The sequence below is a fragment of the Apis laboriosa genome, unplaced genomic scaffold (genome assembly GCF_014066325.1).
Source record: "Apis laboriosa isolate Shangri-la unplaced genomic scaffold, ASM1406632v1 scaffold64_cov150, whole genome shotgun sequence".
In the NCBI taxonomy this organism is placed as follows: domain Eukaryota; kingdom Metazoa; phylum Arthropoda; class Insecta; order Hymenoptera; family Apidae; genus Apis; species Apis laboriosa.
Genome location: NW_025224011.1, coordinates 413,718 through 434,726, shown reverse-complemented (window position 1 = coordinate 434,726; position 21,009 = coordinate 413,718). Strand labels below are relative to the sequence as shown.

General features: G+C 36.2%; 1 protein-coding gene and 1 pseudogene across 2 annotated transcripts in view; one reads left to right on the top strand and one right to left on the bottom strand.

Moving 5' to 3' along the window:
* The window catches only part of LOC122718575, an 89,727-nt pseudogene that overhangs the window by 19,749 nt on the left and 48,969 nt on the right, over positions 1 to 21,009 (top strand).
* The window catches only part of LOC122718574, a 44,473-nt gene that overhangs the window by 2,748 nt on the left and 20,716 nt on the right, over positions 1 to 21,009 (bottom strand). Inside the window, exon 3 of one of the 2 annotated variants that reach the window (XM_043943713.1) lies at positions 1,612 to 1,755. The exons of the other annotated variant lie outside the window; for it this stretch is intronic. Coding sequence (XP_043799648.1) covers positions 1,612 to 1,755 — 144 coding nt within the window. The remainder of the gene's footprint in view (positions 1 to 1,611; positions 1,756 to 21,009) is intronic. 2 annotated transcript variants of the gene reach the window in all.

Sequence of the window (21,009 nt, the reverse complement as noted above, 5' to 3'; positions counted from 1 at the left end):
CAACCCCGGGAATTTTATCTCCTCGCGAAGAAGAATTCAGCTGGCGGCCACTTCAAACGGTTTCACGATTTTACACATTCTTATCTCTACGTATCCACCTTATGATTAATTATCTAAAAAATATCTCTATAAAAAATTCTCTAAAATATATATCCAAAAAATTGCAAATTTTACGCTCTTCCTCTTACCTCTCCCCCCACGCAAACATCACTATATATCTCACGTACGTAGAATATATATATAATATATATATATATATATATATCGCGTATACTTTTATATAGGGGAGAGAAGTGGGCATAGAAATGGCGTTTGGCGCGGCTGTATAATCGTTACGGTGCATAATGGGACGGCGAGGGCCGGTTGCGTATCGTAAGAACCCTTGGCGGCTTTCACCGGGCCGCGTGCCTATTACGTTACGTGCCCCTCGCCTACGTTTAAACGCGCGGGCAAACCGCGCCGGCCAGTTCGCATTAACAGACACATTGACATTCGTGTCACGGCCAGTCGCTGCACCCAGGGGAATAATCCGCGCCGCTGCTTACGTGCGTGAGTGCACGCATCGTATATACCGAAGCGGGATGCGTTGTCACGTCCTAGACGAAGGGGGAGCCGCGATAGGGACAATCCTGGCTTCGACACGGCCACGTGGCCTCTGGAGGGATCCTGTTTCCGTGTTTTTCCACCAGATTTTTGCGTGGAAATTTTTTATAAAATGTGAATCTTGGGTCAGGTCAGGTTAGGTCAGGTCATTTTTCAGGAAATATTCGAAATTATTCGAAATTAATAATTAATTCGAAATTATGAAAAAGAAAATTTTATGGAGAGAATTTTCGAAGAAGGTTTCGTAGAATTTTCGTTTGAGGGATGAAAGTGTATGCAGGGGACGTTTTAGTAGTTGTCTCTGAAATATTCTTGTATAAATATAATTTCGTTTGCTTCTCGAAAGATATGCAATATCCGTCTCGAATATGTTGAAGTTTCTCAGTGTTTAGGGGAGAAAAGGAAAAGGATTGTGCGTTGAAAATGATTATGACTGCGTCATAACACTTTTATCAATCGTTTTTTAAGCATTAAATCTACGAGCATTATCTGCCATTAAAATAATCATCCGACAGTAGAATCTTTTTCTCAGGACACCGAACCACCATTAATTCTTTACGACGTCCACTTTCTGTTTTCCTTTTAGCAAACGAAAGTGCAGAAGTTAATCACTTCATAAACGAGTCGTTTCCTCATAAATTTGCTTTTCTTCTTCATTTACCGTTGCATCACGTAATAAAGCAATTTATTCATTCTAAACAAAAGTTATAGCCTCTTTCCGTTCGATCATAGGAAACGCATAATACACGTCTAATTAATAAAACATTTTTCTACTACAAACTATATTTGCAAATAACTTAACTTCGATTAAAAATTAATTCGATTAAAAATTCAATACGTTATATTTTCTCCTTGCATTGAACATTTCTTCCTGGCATTATAAATAAAAAAACAAAAAATAACATATAATACAGTTGTTATTATTATTATTATTATTATTATTATTATTAAAGATCACGTATTCTTGTACATTTCGCATTCACGTATTACGATATCGAACAAACTTACCCATTTTGGAGTGTGTCAGAGTGTAGGCTCTCAGAGGTTTGGCAAGGAGAAACGCTGGGACACCAGCTCGAACCAAGGCACCCACTCTTCGATACACCCTGGCACTTCCGGTACCACTGTTGTTCGAGACAACGGAGAACCAGCCTGCAACAGGAATAAAATACATTTCAAGCTAACGTTACGTACATATACGAACGAGATCATCACGATTATTCCAGCTTGTTGAACATTTCTCTCAGATTTACATTTATTAGAAAATTATTTATTAGAGTTAGAAAAAAATAATCTACTAAAATTTACAACAACGTTTTGAGCAGAATTATTTAATCTATTCGTTCAGATTTAATAATAAATTTTTCATTGCACGGAATATAGATTTGCATCTGTATATAACAATTCCAAAAAAAAAGTAATGGAACTCTTACGAGAGAGAGATTTAATATCTATGAAACTGTCGCTGAGACTATGTAACAATCGATTCGCGCACAAACTTTCACGGAATGAATCAAAATTAGATCGGATGGATTGGTAATTTTCGCTTTCTCGTGGAGGGAAGGGACACGCAAGCGGTGGCATCTGTGTCAGAGGCGAGGCGAGGGGCGAGGCTTGCACTTCGTTTCGCAGTGGCGGTTCGTTAACAAGCTCGCGTGGCTCGTGACAAACGTTACCGTTGCTCCACTTCCACGGATGAAAAACCACCATTATACTTTCGTACTGTCAAGAAACGATTTTTAATAATAACATTTATAATAACATTTTACGAGATTTTCGCGAATCACAAGACTCTCGGTTACATCGAAGATAATTTATAGATAGGCGTTTTAATAATACATGGGGTATATTCGTGAAACGTTTGAAGAGGATAAAACTGTAGAGAATAATTGGTACACAAAAATGTTTTCTTTTACTTTGATCAAGTAAAGAAAAATATATAGATTCTTAAAACACTGGAGCTATAGTGTCTAAATATATACATTACACGTGATGATAGTGAAGACTAGAATCATTAAAATAAAATAGAGTGGATAATTCCTATCTCAAAAGACAAGATGGAATATTCGACTTTTAAAAACATTTCATAAAAAAGTTTCTTCATATTTCGATCGACCAGGAAAATATACTTAATTCTTAACAACTGATACTAGTTTACTATAATATCCTGAGTATCTATAAATGATTTCAATTGGAATAAAAACTTTTTCGTAACGAAAAAAAAATCCACGAAATCCAAATCATTTCGACGATTGATCTGGGAAAAAATTACATTAATTGGATTATAATTTAACTAGGAAAAAAAAAAAAAAAAAGAAAATTTTACCAGAGGGATAAAATCGTAATTAGAGGTAGCCGGTTTAAATTTATCGCGAGCCGTTAAGAATTGAACAGCCTCTTTGTCTTTGGGCAAAGAAAGGAGGGGAGGGTGGTGGACGAGATTGTAATTTAATCTAGCCTGGCGAGCGAGCCTCGATCGACGATAAATTCCGTCGTTGCTCATAAAACCGGACGTGTTGTATCGGCGATAAAACACCCACGTTAAAATACATTCGTGGAAAGGACGTTTCGAGGAAAGGACGGCAACAACAATCATTGGGAACTCGCGCATTAGTACTAGCTGTAAATCAATTCAAGATGGCGGAAATACGATGTAAACCGCTTGCAAATCGATTCAGCGATTTATACGCCCCCATTGTACGTGGAGCCGGGACAACCGGCCGATGTTTTTACATTCGGCTATAAATTATGGGAAGAATCGCGCGTATATCCTCCAAATCGTCGATAAATTATTAATTTAAGCTTTGGAAGCGCGGTTGCGATATGATGGCGCCCATTTTTCCTTCCCCAGGGACCAGGTAATGGAATGATTTTTCTTCCATTAATTAACGAGTCCATGTCGAAATAAGTAAAAAAAAATTCGAAGAGAAATTTTTAAATATCGCTTGATAATTGAGATTTGATAATCATTGCACACGAATAATGAAATGTAAGAATGTAATTTGATAGGTTAACGGTCAGCTTTGATAAATACACAGTCAATATTAATAAAATTTAATAGACTGGGATTATCAAGAATTATGAATAATTTTCAATTTTATTCCTTTTCCAATATATAATAAGAATCGTGGATAAATATTTATGATAATGTAAATTTAAATTCTATTCGAAATGTATATATATATTTTTGAGATAGCAGAAAGAAAGAAATATTCGCGTATCTGAATTTCAATTGATGGGATTACAGTTATACACTTTTAATTAAATTACATCGAGTCGTTGAACAGACTCGTTGAATTTACATTAAAATATTACATTACATTATACGATTATACAATTAAAGATATTTTTATGAATAATTATCATTAATTACGATTAAAATATTTCTTTATATAATATAATAATAAAAATTTCTTGAATTATCTTCTATTTCAACGAAGATCAAAGTGTTTCGATGACTTCTCTTTGTAATAAAAAAATTGTTTCTCCGATTGCAAATCAAACATTAGCCCCAACTCCAAACGTATCCGAGATATATTTCACGCCATGGCCCGTTACTCGCCAAACACACGATCACAGACAGAAGAAACGAGAGTACATGATGATATACATTAATGCATCACCGTTGGAGTTCATTCTATTACAGTTGGCTGGTACTGTTTCGTCATTAATATTCGATTAACCTGTGTCCCGTGAACAATGGAGTCGTGGCTCTTCTACGTGGTGGTGTTTCGGCTTCGTGGACCAACCGAGTCACTTGTGATTCTTCTTTTTCTCTTCAATTTTTACGTTTCAGAGAGGAGGAAACAACACGGTTGTATGGAAATTAGAGCCGATGTTATGAAATCGAGGATAAAACGTTGATCATTAAAATCAGATCATTGGCAGAGATCACGAATTTATTTTTTTTCAAACTTGTTAACAAAAAAAATCGATGGTTATTTCTTAATTCTTCTCATTGCCGATATATAAAGGCTATTAGGAAACACAGGTGATCATTAAAAGTGGGATTACACGTCCCATTTTTAAAAATTACGCGTTCAAGTTATTCTTTTTTTTCTCTTTCCCTCAATCCAATTCCCTAACAGTATATTACGAAACAGTATAATATTGGACGCAAAATTGCTTGAAATAAATTGTCCTCGTCGACCAGTCAATCAAAAGATCAATTATCTTCATCCACATTCTCGTCGAAAAGAAGAAAAAAAATTCGCATAGCTTTCTTTTCTCCGCGATACAATGAGGACACGCAACGTGTAACGCCATCTAGAACAGCGTTTCTCAATTATTTTACCACGTGACCCAACATAGTTAATTAGTTAATCGTGATCTGAATATTTTCAATAATTTAAAATACTTTGGATATTTGAATAATGGAACGATTCTTATTTTTTTAATTCAAAATTGAATGACAACACGAAGATAAGTGTAAAATGATACATGTAAAAATAAAATGATGAAGAATAATTAATAAGACACATTTTACAAATATTGAATTCCGTGTAAGTAGAATTGGATGCAGAAGGCGATTTATGGTTTGTGATTTGTAACACCTTTCAAAGTGAAGATTTATATTTGTACAAATGTTAGGCGAGAGAAGAGAGTTAGAGATTATCAAGCGGATCAAAAATGATCCATACATCGAATTGCAAAGATCAATTTAATAAGTAAACGATAGAATATTTTCTTTATTTCAAAATGGAGTTTTTCAGCTAAATCCAAATCAGACCACTTTATTATTCTCTCTTCAACACGGCAATAAGTTGAGAAACTCTGATCTATAGATAATAATCTCTTAATCTCTGGTGCGTACCCACGCACGTGTGTGTATACAAAGTAAGTAAGCAATTACGTTGGGCCAGAATTACGCAAGGAGAGCCGTATGCTAATCATTCTCGTTGCGAGAAATGAAAAAGAAATCGAGGGTAGCACACCGATACTCATTAGGCTGGCCAACACATTGCCAAATACATACCGAACCAGATTATTCAGATCACTCTCATTATCTCGGAGGTCAGGGCAAGCTGGGAAGTAAGAATGAATTCCAACGTCGACGACTTTCACGTTGCGTAACCGTCCTTTCCTCTCTCTCTTGCTCCATGCGTGAACGCACCCTGAGCGTTGTGCATCAGCGTGTAATTGATGCCCCATTACGAGCAAACGAATTTAGCTACCAAATGAGGCGATGCTTTGCCGGCTCTTTGGAATCAACGTGTTACGTGTTGCTCGTGAAAAGTGAAATTGAAAGAGATAATGCAACTGTGACAGTTTATTAATAAGATTCTTTTCAGAAGAATATTCTTGTCGTAGTAAAATTTAGAATTTAAATTTTTATAATACAAAGCAAGTTCGATTCTGGATGTGTCTGGATATTTTAAATGATAATTCTGTAATGTATTTCTAATTCGTCTAAATAAATACAGAAATAAATAAAGAAATAGAAACATGACGATTTTGTCATGTGCGATAGATGGTTATCCATTCGATAATAAAGTCAAGTTACATTGGCCGCGATTAATACTTGGATGGGTGTACGTTTTTTAATTAACTCCCGTATAATGGAATTTTTAGTTGATTGATAATTCGAAGATGTTTCATAGGATTTTCTCTCTCTCAAATTAATAAACAATATTCGATTTTAATTCATTAAAAATGATATAATAATCTTATCAAGAGGATCATTGAAAAATTGGATCGATTTATTTATAATCTACTCAATCGTTTAATAATTGCCAAATAGCATAAAACTTGGATAAAAAAAGTATCATTCTTATATGGAAGCAAATATTTGATCCATGATAATTTATCGTCGATCCTTGATCTTATCTTTCTTCTAAAATATAAGATATTTGCATGAAAAGTCAACAAAAAAAAAGAGAAAAAGAAAAAAGAGAAGAACCAAATGAAAATGAAATTTCCCGATATTGAGCAACAATGAATTTGAAACAAGGATTCTCAAGTCAAAATCATCCCCTTAGATTTGGGGGTATATTTTGACACTTAATCATTTATATTACATCACGTTAGAAATTTACTAAAGAGAGGAGAGATTGTGAAGACAAATTGAACACGTCAGAGTGGATGGAATTATGAATCATGAAAAGAGTTTTGACATGTTGAAAGTGAAATCTTGAGAATAATTTGAAAATAAAGTTGAATCGAAGACGAAATATAAGATATATATGAAAAACATGGTTTTATTGGGTGATTTGGATGGAAGAGGAAGAAGTGGGATTGAATGACGGGTAGTAATATGAAAGGAAGATTGAGATTTGTTGCGGATAATTTCATTTTGATATGAGTTTCGATTCGTGAAAGTGAATTCGAAGAATGAATTCGAAAATTATATTTAATTTTTTTTAATTATGAAATATAGAGATTATATTTAATCTTCTTTTTCTTTTTTTTAACTTATTAAGAAAGCTGAAATATAAGTGTTGGAATAACTCGTTTGATGAACACTTTTATTTCAACTTTGATTATTAGAAGATTTCCAAATTTTTGCAATAGTTTCAATTCATTATTATCATATACTTTTTTTTATTTTCATTATTTTTTTAATCAGAATACATTAATTACAATTTATATTAATTACAATTAATACAATTTATCTTCAAGATCATTGATCAATCAATGGTCAGACAATGATCAATCTATGATCAGTTAATGACCGATAAATAGTCGGACATCAACTTATGATCAAACAATAGCCAATCAGAGGTCAATTTACGACCAAGCACTTTATTAATAGCCAATCAATGGATAGAGATCAACTCATGATCACTCCTATTATAACTAACCTATTATCAACCAATGATCGGACAATAGTCAATTCATCTAACCATTCCCACTCCCCAATTACTTGTACATATTTTTTAAAAGTTATTTTAGAAAAAAAACTACACCAAAGAAACCGTAAGACAACCAAAATACCAACGATCAAGTATATATACATAAATATATACCGTAATTTATCCCAGAGCACAAACAACAACTTTCCAGGTCACGTGTTTTCGTGAAGAAACACTTTCTTGCCAGACGATGTTCCCAAGATCTCAGCCACATAATAATCAACGCGATATTACCGCGAATCTGATAAACGCATTACGCTATACGCGGAGGGAGAGCTTCCGTGACTGCAACTTTCGAGCGGGCCTTCTCCTACAAAGCGAAGAGTGGAATTCAAACGGTATTGTAAAGACCAAGCCTCGGTTCCCAAACCTGCCGACTCGAGTGGGACCTCGTCGCACGTAACACCGCCTCGTGAAAGGCGCAATTTTTCGCGATATCCCTCCACTAGGAAGTCGATGAGATCCGTGCGCATGTGCGCGTGTGTTCCAGGAAGATGCGCCGTCGACGTTAACAAGAAAAAAAAGGAAATTTCTTTTCGAGACAAAATTGAAATTTTTAAAAGTCTCCACGAGTATCGAGCAACGAGTTGAAGAAAAAGTTGAGACCGACACTCTTCGTCGATCTTTGATGGACGAATGGATTTAGATCATTCTGAATAGTAGTTTTTATTCGTGTTATTATGGTAAAATTGATGATAAAATAATCGGAACGGACATTGTTAATTGAAACAATCGTAACTGGTGGATACGTATTAATCATACGTGCGAGCAAAGCAATTTTCTTGGGAAATGGATCTACGTAATCTAATAACACGTAGAAACCCGGTGTCCCACTTTCCAAAGAAATAGAAACTTGCATCGCTTATCCATTGATCGGTCGAAATAAAAGAAAAAAAAAACGAAATTGCAAATATTACGATAATATATTGTTGCGTGTTTTCGATGTTCATTGCAGAAAGAAGAAAGAAAAAAAATAAAAAGAAAATATAAATTTTAATCTAATTTTAAACTCGTTGAACGATCGTTGACATTTAACGTTGGTTTTACGGTGCGCTTTCTTGGGTTACAACTCGATGCGCTCGTTTTAGAAAATTATTACGTGCATCGTTATATAAACAATACACGGTACTCGTTGAGAAAATGAAAAGTTGATGCGAAAACGTTGCTCGTTTCACGATGATCTCTCTGAAGCGAAGTGGCGAAAACCTTGATGGAAATTCAATGTATGGGAAAACTTGTCTTGCATATATAATAACATAGAAAAATTTTCCATTTATGTATCACACTTCGAAAGAATAATTAATAGAAAATTTCTATTATTCACTGCGAAACATCCTTTCAATGACTAGATACATAACCTAATCTTACGATATAAACATTGCAGATTTCATATTCTCTATAACGATCTCTAATAATGATCGACATTATTTACGACAGTATTTAATTACCGTTGAATAAAAATACTGCGATATTGAAAGTACAGTTTTTCTCCCCGAAAAATCGAGATAAAAGTTAAAAATCACGAGGAACGATCAAGAGGGGAAAAGGTACGGGCTCTTTCATCTTGCGAACCGAGAAAACTTGGTTTCTCCGTCATGGTTCGCGGACCAGAGAAACGAGAAGTCGGTTACCTCGAGCTGGCGCGCCGATACTTTTCCAGTCGAACAGCTGTCATCGAGCGGAGAGTATCGTGAAACGCCTACGCGGCTATCGCTCACCGTACGTATGCAAAATAATAGAAATAACGTGTCGTTTGTTCGAGAATGGAGAGCCGAGAAATTTCACGATTTATGAATTTACGAAAAAAGAGAGAATCTATCCGGTAATACACCCGGAATTCACTATTACGCACGTAGAATATCCATAAAGAATAACGTATAATATATATATATCTATAAATACTTGCAGAATAAGAAATGGAGATAAATTTTTATTCCAAGAAAATAAAATTATTCGAGATCATCATTGAGATCAGACATTTAAATTTAAAACACTAATTAATTGATCTTCCATATTTATTCAATCTTCTTTTTTTTATTATTATTATTCTCCATTATTGCTCTTCCCAATCAAGCAAAGTCAAACATCACGAATAGACGTTGCCAAAACTCGAGCGAACTACTGCAGAAGAAACTCGAGATCATTATTTATATCCTCCTCACATCTTAATAATAATAACAGCCACCAGTCACTTTGATATTTCCTCGTCAAAACTGCATAAAGTCATCAGAGAGGATAAAACCTCTCGCGAATCCCTAATTACTCATCTTCCAATCATCATCATCATCATCATCATCATCATCATCACCACCATCACCATCGCCATCACCTACACCATCGCTCCTTGCATCGGTGCGAACAACGGTTCCAGCCAGCCAGCTCAGCGTTCCGTTCATTCTACAAAATCCTTCACGGCTCCTCTAATTGGCCGTAGACTGCGTGCATTATCCGTTGGCCGGGCAACCGACCCGTTAGAACGATCCATTTTACAATTAAAAACGAATTAATCAATCCTGAGCTGCACAGCACAGTTTACGCAGGGCAATCTCGGTTGCATTCGACGATCCTACGTAGTCGCTCGCCACATCTATGGTATCCACGTATTTCCGTCATTTCCAACTCCCGCCTGAATAGTTGCACGTAATAATCACCGGTGCTGAAATAGTTGGCTCGTTTTTCAACCGGGTAACACAACCGTGCCGCGACAGTTATGCACACGGAAGGCACCGATCAACGCAGGAACGAGATCCTATTAGCGATGGGTACGACACCCTCGCGATACTTCCGTGGGAAACGGTTCACTTTGTTTTCGCGCGGATATTATTTCTGGTAAACGATCCTTCGCGTTTCGTTCCAATCGATTTTTCGAGGAAGAATTTTTATTTCGTTTTTAAGTGACTGAAAATTTAGCAATCCTTCGATGAATTTTGTAGACATTGATTGGATTCGAAATTTAATGTTTCATTTGAGTGTATTAGGAGATGTTCGTGGGCGAAAGGAAAAGGTAAATTCGTAACAAAAAATTGTTTTTGTTTCGTCTAACGATTGTAGAACTAGTTTTAGATTCTGTTAATCAATGTAATATATTCTTGAACGAAATAGATGACGCGTGTATCTTTGTTAATCCACACACGATCCACACCTATAAGATTCATAAAGGAAATTGCTAAATTTTCAATCACTAAAAAGACACTTAAAGACGTTAAAAATTCCTCAAAAAGAATTCTTCCTCGAAAAATCAGAGTCGTTCACACTTGGTTATTTAATGCCACGATTCATTATGGTAACAATTTGCAATTGAATCGATACGATCGTTTTTCATCCTCTCGTCGAATCAATAATGCGAAGTTAGTTCGATGAAAAGGATTAAACAATACTGTTTTTTTAATATCTATTTTTAACAATAGAAATGAACAGTTTCGATGTTAAAAACTTTTATTTCATTTCAATTAATTTCGAAATAACCTATCTATAATAAATTTTACATTTCGAACGAAACATAACCTATCTGTCACGTCTCGAACAGATTTACGAATTCTCGGCTCGTCTCGATCCAACGAAAGGAAAAGAAATTAATAACAATAATAATAATAAAAAAAGAAAGAAACAATATCCTTATCGCAATCCAATCGAAATCTGGACGACAAATTTTCGCAATCGATCGCTCGCAACATTGACACGATCCAATCCATTAATCAACCTCGCGATCAGCTTGTTCTAATAAATATCGAATTATATATCTCTTACGTAGGCAGTAATCTCGACTTTCTATCTTGCGCAGCGATAGACGTCCGTTCACGATCCTCGTAAAACCTCTTTCGAGCGTACAAACCGGGCCGAGGCGAAAAATTAAATCGATCACCCTCGCCCATAGCCCGAGGTTAGGTTAGGTGCGCTTATGCAACCGCGCAGGCGCGCGCGGTCTTCGATACTTTCGAGAACGCTTGGTGTCTCGGTTCAAGCACAACGATTCAGTTAAATGCTTTCCCTCCTTTCCAACCTCCTTGGGATTACGACCTTGTCCCGGCTCTCTCGTCGAGCCACTCTCGATTTCTTCCGGTCTGGTCGGCCGTCGCTTGTGTCCCTGTTAAGCTTTGGTTACGGTGAATGCGTTTTTCGACCATTTGTCGTTCTCACAGTAGCTACTCTTCGAAGAAATTCGCAAGAATTTGTCGCCTCGGCAAATGCATTCATTCGTTGCAAATTGGTCAAGTTTTTTTAATGAAAGAGATTAATTTGTTCGGTAAAGGAATAAAGTTTTTCGTGAAAATCTTTTTATTAATTAATGCTTGTTTTCAAGCGTTTCGAAAGTTCACTCGTCAGAGAGTAGATTAAGTAAATTAGATTAGTTAAATCAGTTATTTCTCGACGAATCAATCTGATCTGATGAATGATAGTCGGGTAAAAAAACTTTTGTAAGAATTTATGAAGTAACGATTGTTCCATTTTTGAGATTGTGGATGTGTTTTTGATATTTTCATAGATCAAAATGTCAGTTCACGAGGCAAATTTTAATCAATATACATACAAATCCATCGAAACTTGAGTTACGAAATATTATCACGAACGTCTCGAGCTAAAGTTTCGAAACAAATCCATGTGGATGAATAGAAAAAAAAATATTGGAACAATCGTGTGGTAATACACACGCGTGGAAGATCAGAATCAACTATAAATCTTGACTCTCCATTTTATATACTTACATCGAGTAATTGCCCCCCTCCAAAAATTTTTCGAAAGTAACACAACGAAATCGAAACAAGGATTCGACTTTTTCTCGAAAGAATCTCGGTTGGAAGCGTTCCACCATTCTCCAGCCTTGAAATCGTAACCCGAACGATTCCCAGAGCCGCTCTCGGTGATCGCAAGGTTGTGCCCGTAATCAGGAGAATACGATCCTTTCGAGCAAACCGGTCACGAGGACCCGCGACGAGGTGTTGTATCGCGTCAAAAGAAGATTTCCTTAAGAAGCATTCCAAAAAAAGGGAACAAAGTCTTCGAACGAATACGATCAAGCATAGATACGAGCATAAATACGTACAAAGACACTCAACACATTTGTGGACGTACGTTCCTCGAGAAACAGGATAGAATTGTATCGATATCTCGAAACTTGCAAATTATTTTAAATTATATAATAATTATTATAATATATATTATATATATATAATTATAATAATTATTATAATAATAATTACATATATTATAATAATTAATATAACCAGTTCTCGAAAATATATTAAAACTCATGTCTACACACGTCTACTATATTTCCTCGAAAGAATGTTATTATATTATTTTGGAGAAAATTAAAAATTTCGCGATAATTGTTTCTTTCAGAAACTAATCGAATGCTAATTCTTACCTTCACCCCGTGCATAACAGTAAACACGTGCATTCATTTATCCGATCGTTTCCTCTCGCACGCGACACGCCCATCGACCTGAACGCCGCCATAAATCAACCACACGCAACAATCCACGTAATCCACGAAATTCCCTCGCGTATTATTATTAGGCGGATCTTTAAGGTGTCTCGATCGATTACGCCGTGCTTTCCATCTGTCCTAAGCTCGTATCCCCACCATTCTCGATATCTCTATCGGGAAAATGGAGATGAAAGAGCAGATAGGAACAAAGCACAACGATCAGTAATTAACGCTCCTCCCTCCTCCCCTTCGAAGAGGGGCCCCCATTATCGTTCACCAGCCAGACCGCTATTACTTCCTCCTACCATCGCCCCTGTTTCCTTTACCGCAGGTCAAGGTCTCGCGCGCCATCTATCGACGCAACGAGTTTAAAGACCCCCCTCCAGGGAGAGGGGGGGACCAGGAAAAGGTGGCGTTACCGCCGAGTCACGGCCGCGTGAAAAAGGTTGCGATACCCTGCGATACACTCCTCTCCGTTACTGTTACGACGAGCGCGTGTTCCACTGTCACGCTTCATCGCCACCACCGTCCTTTCCTTTCGTGCCTCGTTGGACAGGGAATCTCTTTGAATCGATCAAAATTGTCATCATGATTTTTATTTATAAGTCGTTATATGTCTTCCAACCATTGCATAATGTACAATATTATTGAACGATTAAAGTTTAGATTATTAAGATAAATTATTAAGGTAAAGTTTAGATTATTAAGATTAATAAGATAATTAAAATCATATATATATGATATATTTCTTTGGGAATGAAAAATTATAGAAATTATTGTACGAAGAGGAACCAAGAGTCTTACCATTATTTATATATATTCGAATCGATGGAATTTTTTTTTTTCTCGCTTCATTCTGAACTTCCTTCCAATCGCGTTAAAACCGAGATAACTCGGCAAAAACATCATGTTACACCTCGTTCTATTCCACGCTGAAAACACGTTACTTGTTCTCACATATATATATATATATACGCGTGAGCTGGCCAAGTTTCCATTGCGCCCGTGTTCCAGAGGGAGCAAAAGGAGCGTGCACAGGTAGTGGAAAAGCATCTGCCAACGTTTCCAACATCCCATGTGAACAAACTCTAGCGCGGCTACCGGTCCAGCGAGTCGTCGACTCGATCCGAACGAAACGAGTCCCCGGGACGTGGTTTCCAGGACGCAACAACGATCCGTGTATACGTGGCTACCGGCCAGAAGGGGGATAGAAGAAGAACGGTGCCTCCAGATCACGTAATCTGACTAATCGCTTCCGGTTTCGCGATGCTAGCTTCCAGTATTTTATATGGCCACGCGAGGCGTACTCGATGATGGTGTACCATTGAAGAGGATGAAGAGGATAGGTGCATGGAGGAGGTTAAACGGGCAGTTGAACCTCCTTGATCACGGATGAAGGGATGAGAGGGTGGTTTTGGGCGAGAAGGGTTTCTTGAAGAATTTGTTTCTTCGCCTTTTATCAAATTTTTGATTAAGATTGATGGAACGATCCCCCTCCCTAAAAGTGCAGTGGATGTGTAGGTTTTGTTGGATTTAGTTTGATCTAATAATACTTTTCTATATTTAGGATGTGCTCGCTGGAAGGGAGCGCCATCTAGCGCTAGATAGATCTAGATAAAAGTGTTTGAAAGAAGAAAAGTAACTAGGCTAGTAAAAGAAATTTTTAATTTAAAAAAATTTTCTAATAATACTTTTCTATATTTAGGATGTGTTCGCTGGAAGGGAGCGCCATCTAGCGCTAGATAGATCTAGATAAAAGTGTTTGAGAGAAGAAAAGTAACTAGGCTAGTAAAAATAAGAATTCGATGATCGAAGAATTATTGTTTACTTAAGAAATTTTAATTCGAACGTAGAAAATCTTTTTGATGATCCTTGAGACGAGTTGAGGTGGCGACTAGATGATTCAGTAGGTAACTGTAGTTCTGAACGAACTCTGATTGTGAATAATCGAATAACTGTGTCTGAGGAATTGGGTAGCTGAGGATGACTGATTTGTTAGGTGCAATAGGTGCAATTGGGAAGAGAATTAGGCGAGAATGAACGATCAGCTTGTGATTTCAGCTTGTCCAAAAATGCAGATCTTGCTTGATAATGCATCCAAGATGAAAAGAGTCTCATCGTTTATGTTTCATCTAGATATATGGTCCAGGAAATTTGCTGAAATGTTTTTACAATTAGATATGATAATAGTTGCCTGTTAAACATCTACAAATATTTTTAAAAATTACACATAGTGATAATTATAATTAATATCAAAATCAAATTTTCATTTCATCAATAAATGTTCATACAATTTTTGCTTAAAGTTGATTATTTCATCTTGATAGACTTGAACTTAGCAGGTGTTCTTGCAAATAGAAGTAAGAGTGATATAGGTGAACGAACCTGTATATATAACTTCGTGGTAATGGTAATAAAGAAAGTTAGATGGATGACCTTAAATGATCTAATTAACCGGCTGCAGTTACATCAGAGCAATTGGATTAATCAGTTACAGGATGTGATACGTTCACTATTTAACTTTTATCGTCAAACTAGTTTTAAAGTCCCGATCAACAATCTTATAACATCGGTCAAGAATGTCCAATATAATATTGGATGATATTAAACTGTCGAGTTTTATTTTATTCGTATCTATATATTAATTCACTTCCAGTTCATTGCACGTTTCTATTTGCGCGGATTTCAAAATTGAAAGTGGTTTGCCACTTTCAGAAGACGTAAATAACAAACCTATTAAAATGATAATTTTAAGTTTCTCCTTTTTTCAACTATTAAAAATAACTTTCATTGAGATACATAACCTGATTACGCATACATGCACTATATTCAAATTCATTTGCTCGTGATATATTTGTAAACTCCATTCATCGATCAACACATATCGATACAAATATCGATCAAATCAATGAGAAAATAAAATTTCTTTGCCACGAGTATTTCCCTATAAACGTCACAATCTTCGAAAAAACACGTTAAAACGTACAATTCTCGATCCATTTCTCTCATCTTACGCTACCACCACACTGTCCACCACAATTTCAACACCTAAAGTGGCCACTTTCGTGGCGTTCTGGAAAAGCAATCAGAGCCGACTGCGAAAATTACAGGATGCAACGGGAATGCAGTTGCACTGGTACGCTCCTGACCCGTTTCCCTCGATAGCCAATCCAAAGAGGGGATCTTTCGGCCGGCGATACCCCTTCGTTCCAACTTTACCCACGAGATAGCGCAACGTTGTTACGTGTCATTTTCTATGGGGAATGCGGGTTTCGCCGTCAGACAGACTCCACCGTGTCTTTTGCTCTTTCTTTTCCTTCTCTCCCTTTTTTGCCCCGTTTTATTTCGTTTTTCAAGTAACTCATGATGATTGTTCCCCGGCTACCGAGCTGTGCTTCGCTTGGGAAACTGTTCATTATCAACGCGTGAAAATGACCGGTTTGGTGCGCGCTGGTCTTTAGCTTTGCTCTCAGAGGAATGGATGGATACATAGTATCTCTTATTTACTGTACTTGTGTTCTACTACGAATAATTCGAATAGAATTTTAGAATGTAAATTGATTTTTTTTTTATTTTATTCAGTGTCTTGTAATTTCAAGTATTTTAGTAAGTAATTTGATAATTCTTGTATGGATTTTTTGTTGCAAGTTTTGTAGCGAATTGTCACGTATCAGAAAAATATTTGTAGCAATTTGTGTACAATTTACAAAAATAGTAATAAGATAATATTTAAGAAAAACTATTTTTTTTAAAAATCTACTTCAATTTATCCTCGAGTGTTAGAATTCTTAGAAAAGAGATTGCATTTTCACATTTGATCTGAAGCTTGAGACAGGTCTAACCTCGATCCATCTCGCGTGACAAATATATTATTACACTCGAAGCGAAGTTTTCTTACATTAAATTATACAGGATTAGAACAACTTGTCTGTCAAATAGTCTGGAACTTTGGAATTGATTACACTTAATAAATAATATCCGGTGGCAGTACTGGTATGCAACGAATTTCAACAGCTAATGACTTACGAAATCATCTGGTAACGATGGTTCAATCTTGTTATTCATTTTTAATCATTTATAAAATTCGTGAGAATTATTTCAAAATCGAATAACTCACCGAGGAAATGTTTTGTATTTATACAAATCGTCTTAACATTATATCTACATCATTACACGAGTAAAAACAAACCGCACTTTCCCACAAGTCTTAATCCTGGCGAATGGCTTGATTCATAAATCATGGAATAACGTAGATACACGTAATCCGCCGCGAAGAATAATTTCAAAACTCGTTGAAACCTATCGTGCAAATCGACGAAACCAGTTTTTAGAGAAATTGAACGTCTTGCTTTTGAATGTGGTAGGAAAGTATAATTTGTCGAGGCATTTGATAAAATGGTTTTTAAATGAAATGAATTTTTTTTAAATGAAATATTGCTTAAGAGAGTGATAAGAAAATTTGGTTTAACTCAAAAATTTATTATACGATCGACCAATGATGATAAGAGCTAAGGAATTTTTTATACCTTTTGGAAATTACAATTCTCATAAAATTTAGATAGAGAGAATATCATTTTCTTTTCTACCATGATATTATTATAGGAAAGAATCGAGTGGATAATACGTAAATCAGACGATGGAATATTTTTTTTTACATATTATTCAACAAATGAATAAATATAAGAATAAAAAAAAAAAAAAGGAAGCGAAAGTATTAGGGTTGTATCGAACAGATGACTAGAGGAAGTGACTTTCTTCGCGGATGTTTGGCAAGTGTGAAATGATTGATTAATTTTAAAATAATGGAAAGTGTTGCAGGAAGGAAGTAAGAATGTTTCCTACTCGCGAAAACAATCTGTAAGAACTTTCCAACACGGCATACAATTTAATAGTTTCATCGTCTGACAGACTAACACTGATATTGTTCCTATTTCTTTTTTCGATCAATCTTGCATTATTTCATCAACAATTCGGCAAAAAAAATCATAAATAAAATAATTCAATCGTTGGCTACTCGTATATATAATTTATTCGTGCAATTAACATTCCATTATTCGTGCATTTCCCCCAACGGTTCAGTAAACTACCGCCATCTAGGGAATATCTTGCCAACAACAATTTCTCGAAAATTTGCCTAAGTTAAGCGTGCTTGTTAGATCAAATTCGCACGCCTACATTTGTTGTCCAACAGTTTTCCTAATAGACTTTGCAAGGGATGAAAGTGAAGAAAAAGAAAAAGGAAGAAAGAAATAGAAAAACAAGATAATATAATATCTCATATCCACACATCTGGCATAACCTCAAACATGGACGAGGCTAGCAGCATCGTAAAACACCGAGTAAAACTCTGCGCTTGGAGAAGGAATAAAACAACAATTCCTTCCCTTTCGCGAAGGAGCACGTCCATTTTCCATTCAAAATATATCCACCTTATGAATTTACCGCGATAACAATGTATATTCTGACCAAACCTACGGCCATGCCTAATCTCATTTCCATACCGGACGTTTAGAATAATTTCGAAAGAACGTTGAGACGTTCGACGTTTACGTCCCTCCCTTACGCCTTCCCCCCTCCCCCCCCCTTCCTTCCTAACTGCTTTCGATTCCACGGATGGAAGATTCCTACCATTGGAAATTGAACTCGTGCACGTGGAATGTTTCTAGGGAATGATAAGACACCTACGTGCGGGCAAGGAACAAAGAGAGGAAGAAAAAGGGAGGATGTCGTTTCTCACGGCGTCACCGTTCGACGATATCTTTAGAGGTTGGCTTTAGAAGCGGCTTGGCTAGACCGGACCCTTTTGTTTTATAGCATTGCATCGGGAATCCTGAAAATTATGACTGGTGAAACGAGGCGCTTCGAAGTTCCTTACGGCCACTCAACGTCGCGCCGTTGACGAGGCTACACTTTGGGTTCAACAACCCTTATACCACCATGTACAGGGTGGCTCGATCGAATGGGAGAATTTGGGAGATGTTGGAGCGAAGGATGTGAATTGTGGATCATGATGTAGATAGTTTTAGTCTTTGGAGATGTCTACTGAACGAAGCTACGCTTTGGATTCGATACTTTTGTACCACCATATATACAGTGGCTCGAATGGAAGAATTTGGGAGGTGTTGGAGCGAAGGATGTGAATTGTGGATGATGACGTACGTAGTTTTAGTCTTTGGAGATGTCTATTGAACGAAACTATACTTTGAACTCGATATTTTTGTATCACCATATATACAGTGGCACAAATGAAAGAATTTGGGAGGTGTTGGAGCGAAGAATGTGAATTGTGGACGATAACGTAGGTAGTTTTAGTCTTTGGAGATGTCTATTGAACGAAGCTACACTTTGGATTCGATACTTTTGTACCACCATATATACAGGCTCAAATGGAAGAATTTGGGAGGTGTTGGACCGAAGGATGTGATATGTGGAGACCTGGATGATGATATAGATAGTTTTATCTTTGGAGATGTCTATTGAACGAAGCTACACTTTGGATTCGATACTTTTGTACCACCATATATACAGTGGCACAAATGAAAGAATTTGGGAGGTGTTGGAGCGAAGAATGTGAATTGTGGACGATAACGTAGGTAGTTTTAGTCTTTGAAGATGTCTATTGAACGAAGCTACACTTTGGATTCGATACTTTTGTACCACCATATATACAGGGTCAAATGAAAGAATTTGGGAGGTGTTGGAGCGAAGGATGTGATATGTGGAGACCTGGATGATGATGTAGATAGTTTTATCTTTGGAGATGTCTACTAAACGAAGCTACGCTTTGGATTCGATACTTTTGTACCACCATATATAGGGTGACTCGAATGGAAGAATTTTGGAGGTGTTGGAGCGAAGGATGTGAATTGTGGATGATGATGTAGATAGTTTTAGTCTTTGGAGATGTCTACTGAACGAAGTTACGCTTTGGATTCGATACTTTTGTACCATCATATATAGGGTGGCTCGAATGGAAGAATTTGGAAGGTGTTGGAGGTGAATTGTGAAGACCTGGATGATGATTTAGATAGTTTTATCTTTGGAGATATCTACTGAATGAAGTTATATTTTAGATTCAACATTTCTGTACCATCATATATAGGGTGGCACAATTGAATAGGAGAATTTGGAAGGTAGAATTGTGGATTGTAAAAACTTAGATGATAATATTTTATTTTTGCAGATGTGCACTGAATTATGTATCGACGAAGTTACATACACTTACATACAGATACATACACTTTGGATTCGATACTTTATATCACCATATATAGAGTGGTTCTATCGAATGAAGAAATATGGAAGGTGTGGATTGTGGAAACTTAGATGATGACGTTTTATCTTTGCAGATGTGTACTGAATGAAGCTACACTTTGGATTCGATACTTTTATACCAGCATATATAGAATCGAATAATGATAACGATATTTTTGGAGATTTGCAATTTACATTCAAGTGTGTGAGCTGTTAGAGATAGAATCTTAAATGATGTTTGTACTTTGATAGAGATAACTATTGAATTGTAAGTAGAATTCTAAGTAATATTAATTTTGGGGATATTTATTAAAAATGTGTAAAAATTGTTAGAGATACAATTAATTAATTTTAAATATATATATATTGAAATATGCGAATAATTTATCAATCTTCTTTCAATTTAATATCACACAATTTAATATTGATTTCAAGACTTTGATATTCGATATTTGATATCGAGTGAATTTTCATATATTCATTTGAGCTTTTCACTTAGCAGGTTTTAAACCATTTTAATAATAGCATCATACAACCATCGTCTGGTTGAATGCTATTCTCGTGAAAAGGTTGATCCATACTCCATACCGAGTATAGGCGATAATATGAAGTTATCATTCCTCCGCCTCTTAATAGCCTCGATGAACAGCTTTTTCTTTTTTTTTTTTTTNGCCTCGATGAACAGCTTTTTTTTTTTTTTTTTATTCCCGACAGAGAGATCTTTGATCATCAATCGTGAGTTACGGTCACACCTCGAGGCACGATAATCCCACCTCTATCTATCCATTCAATGTATCCCTTCGAACGTGTCAAGCGTTCGTATCATTTCTTTATTGCGAACCCTCCCTTATCGTTCACCGTGTGTAATGTTAA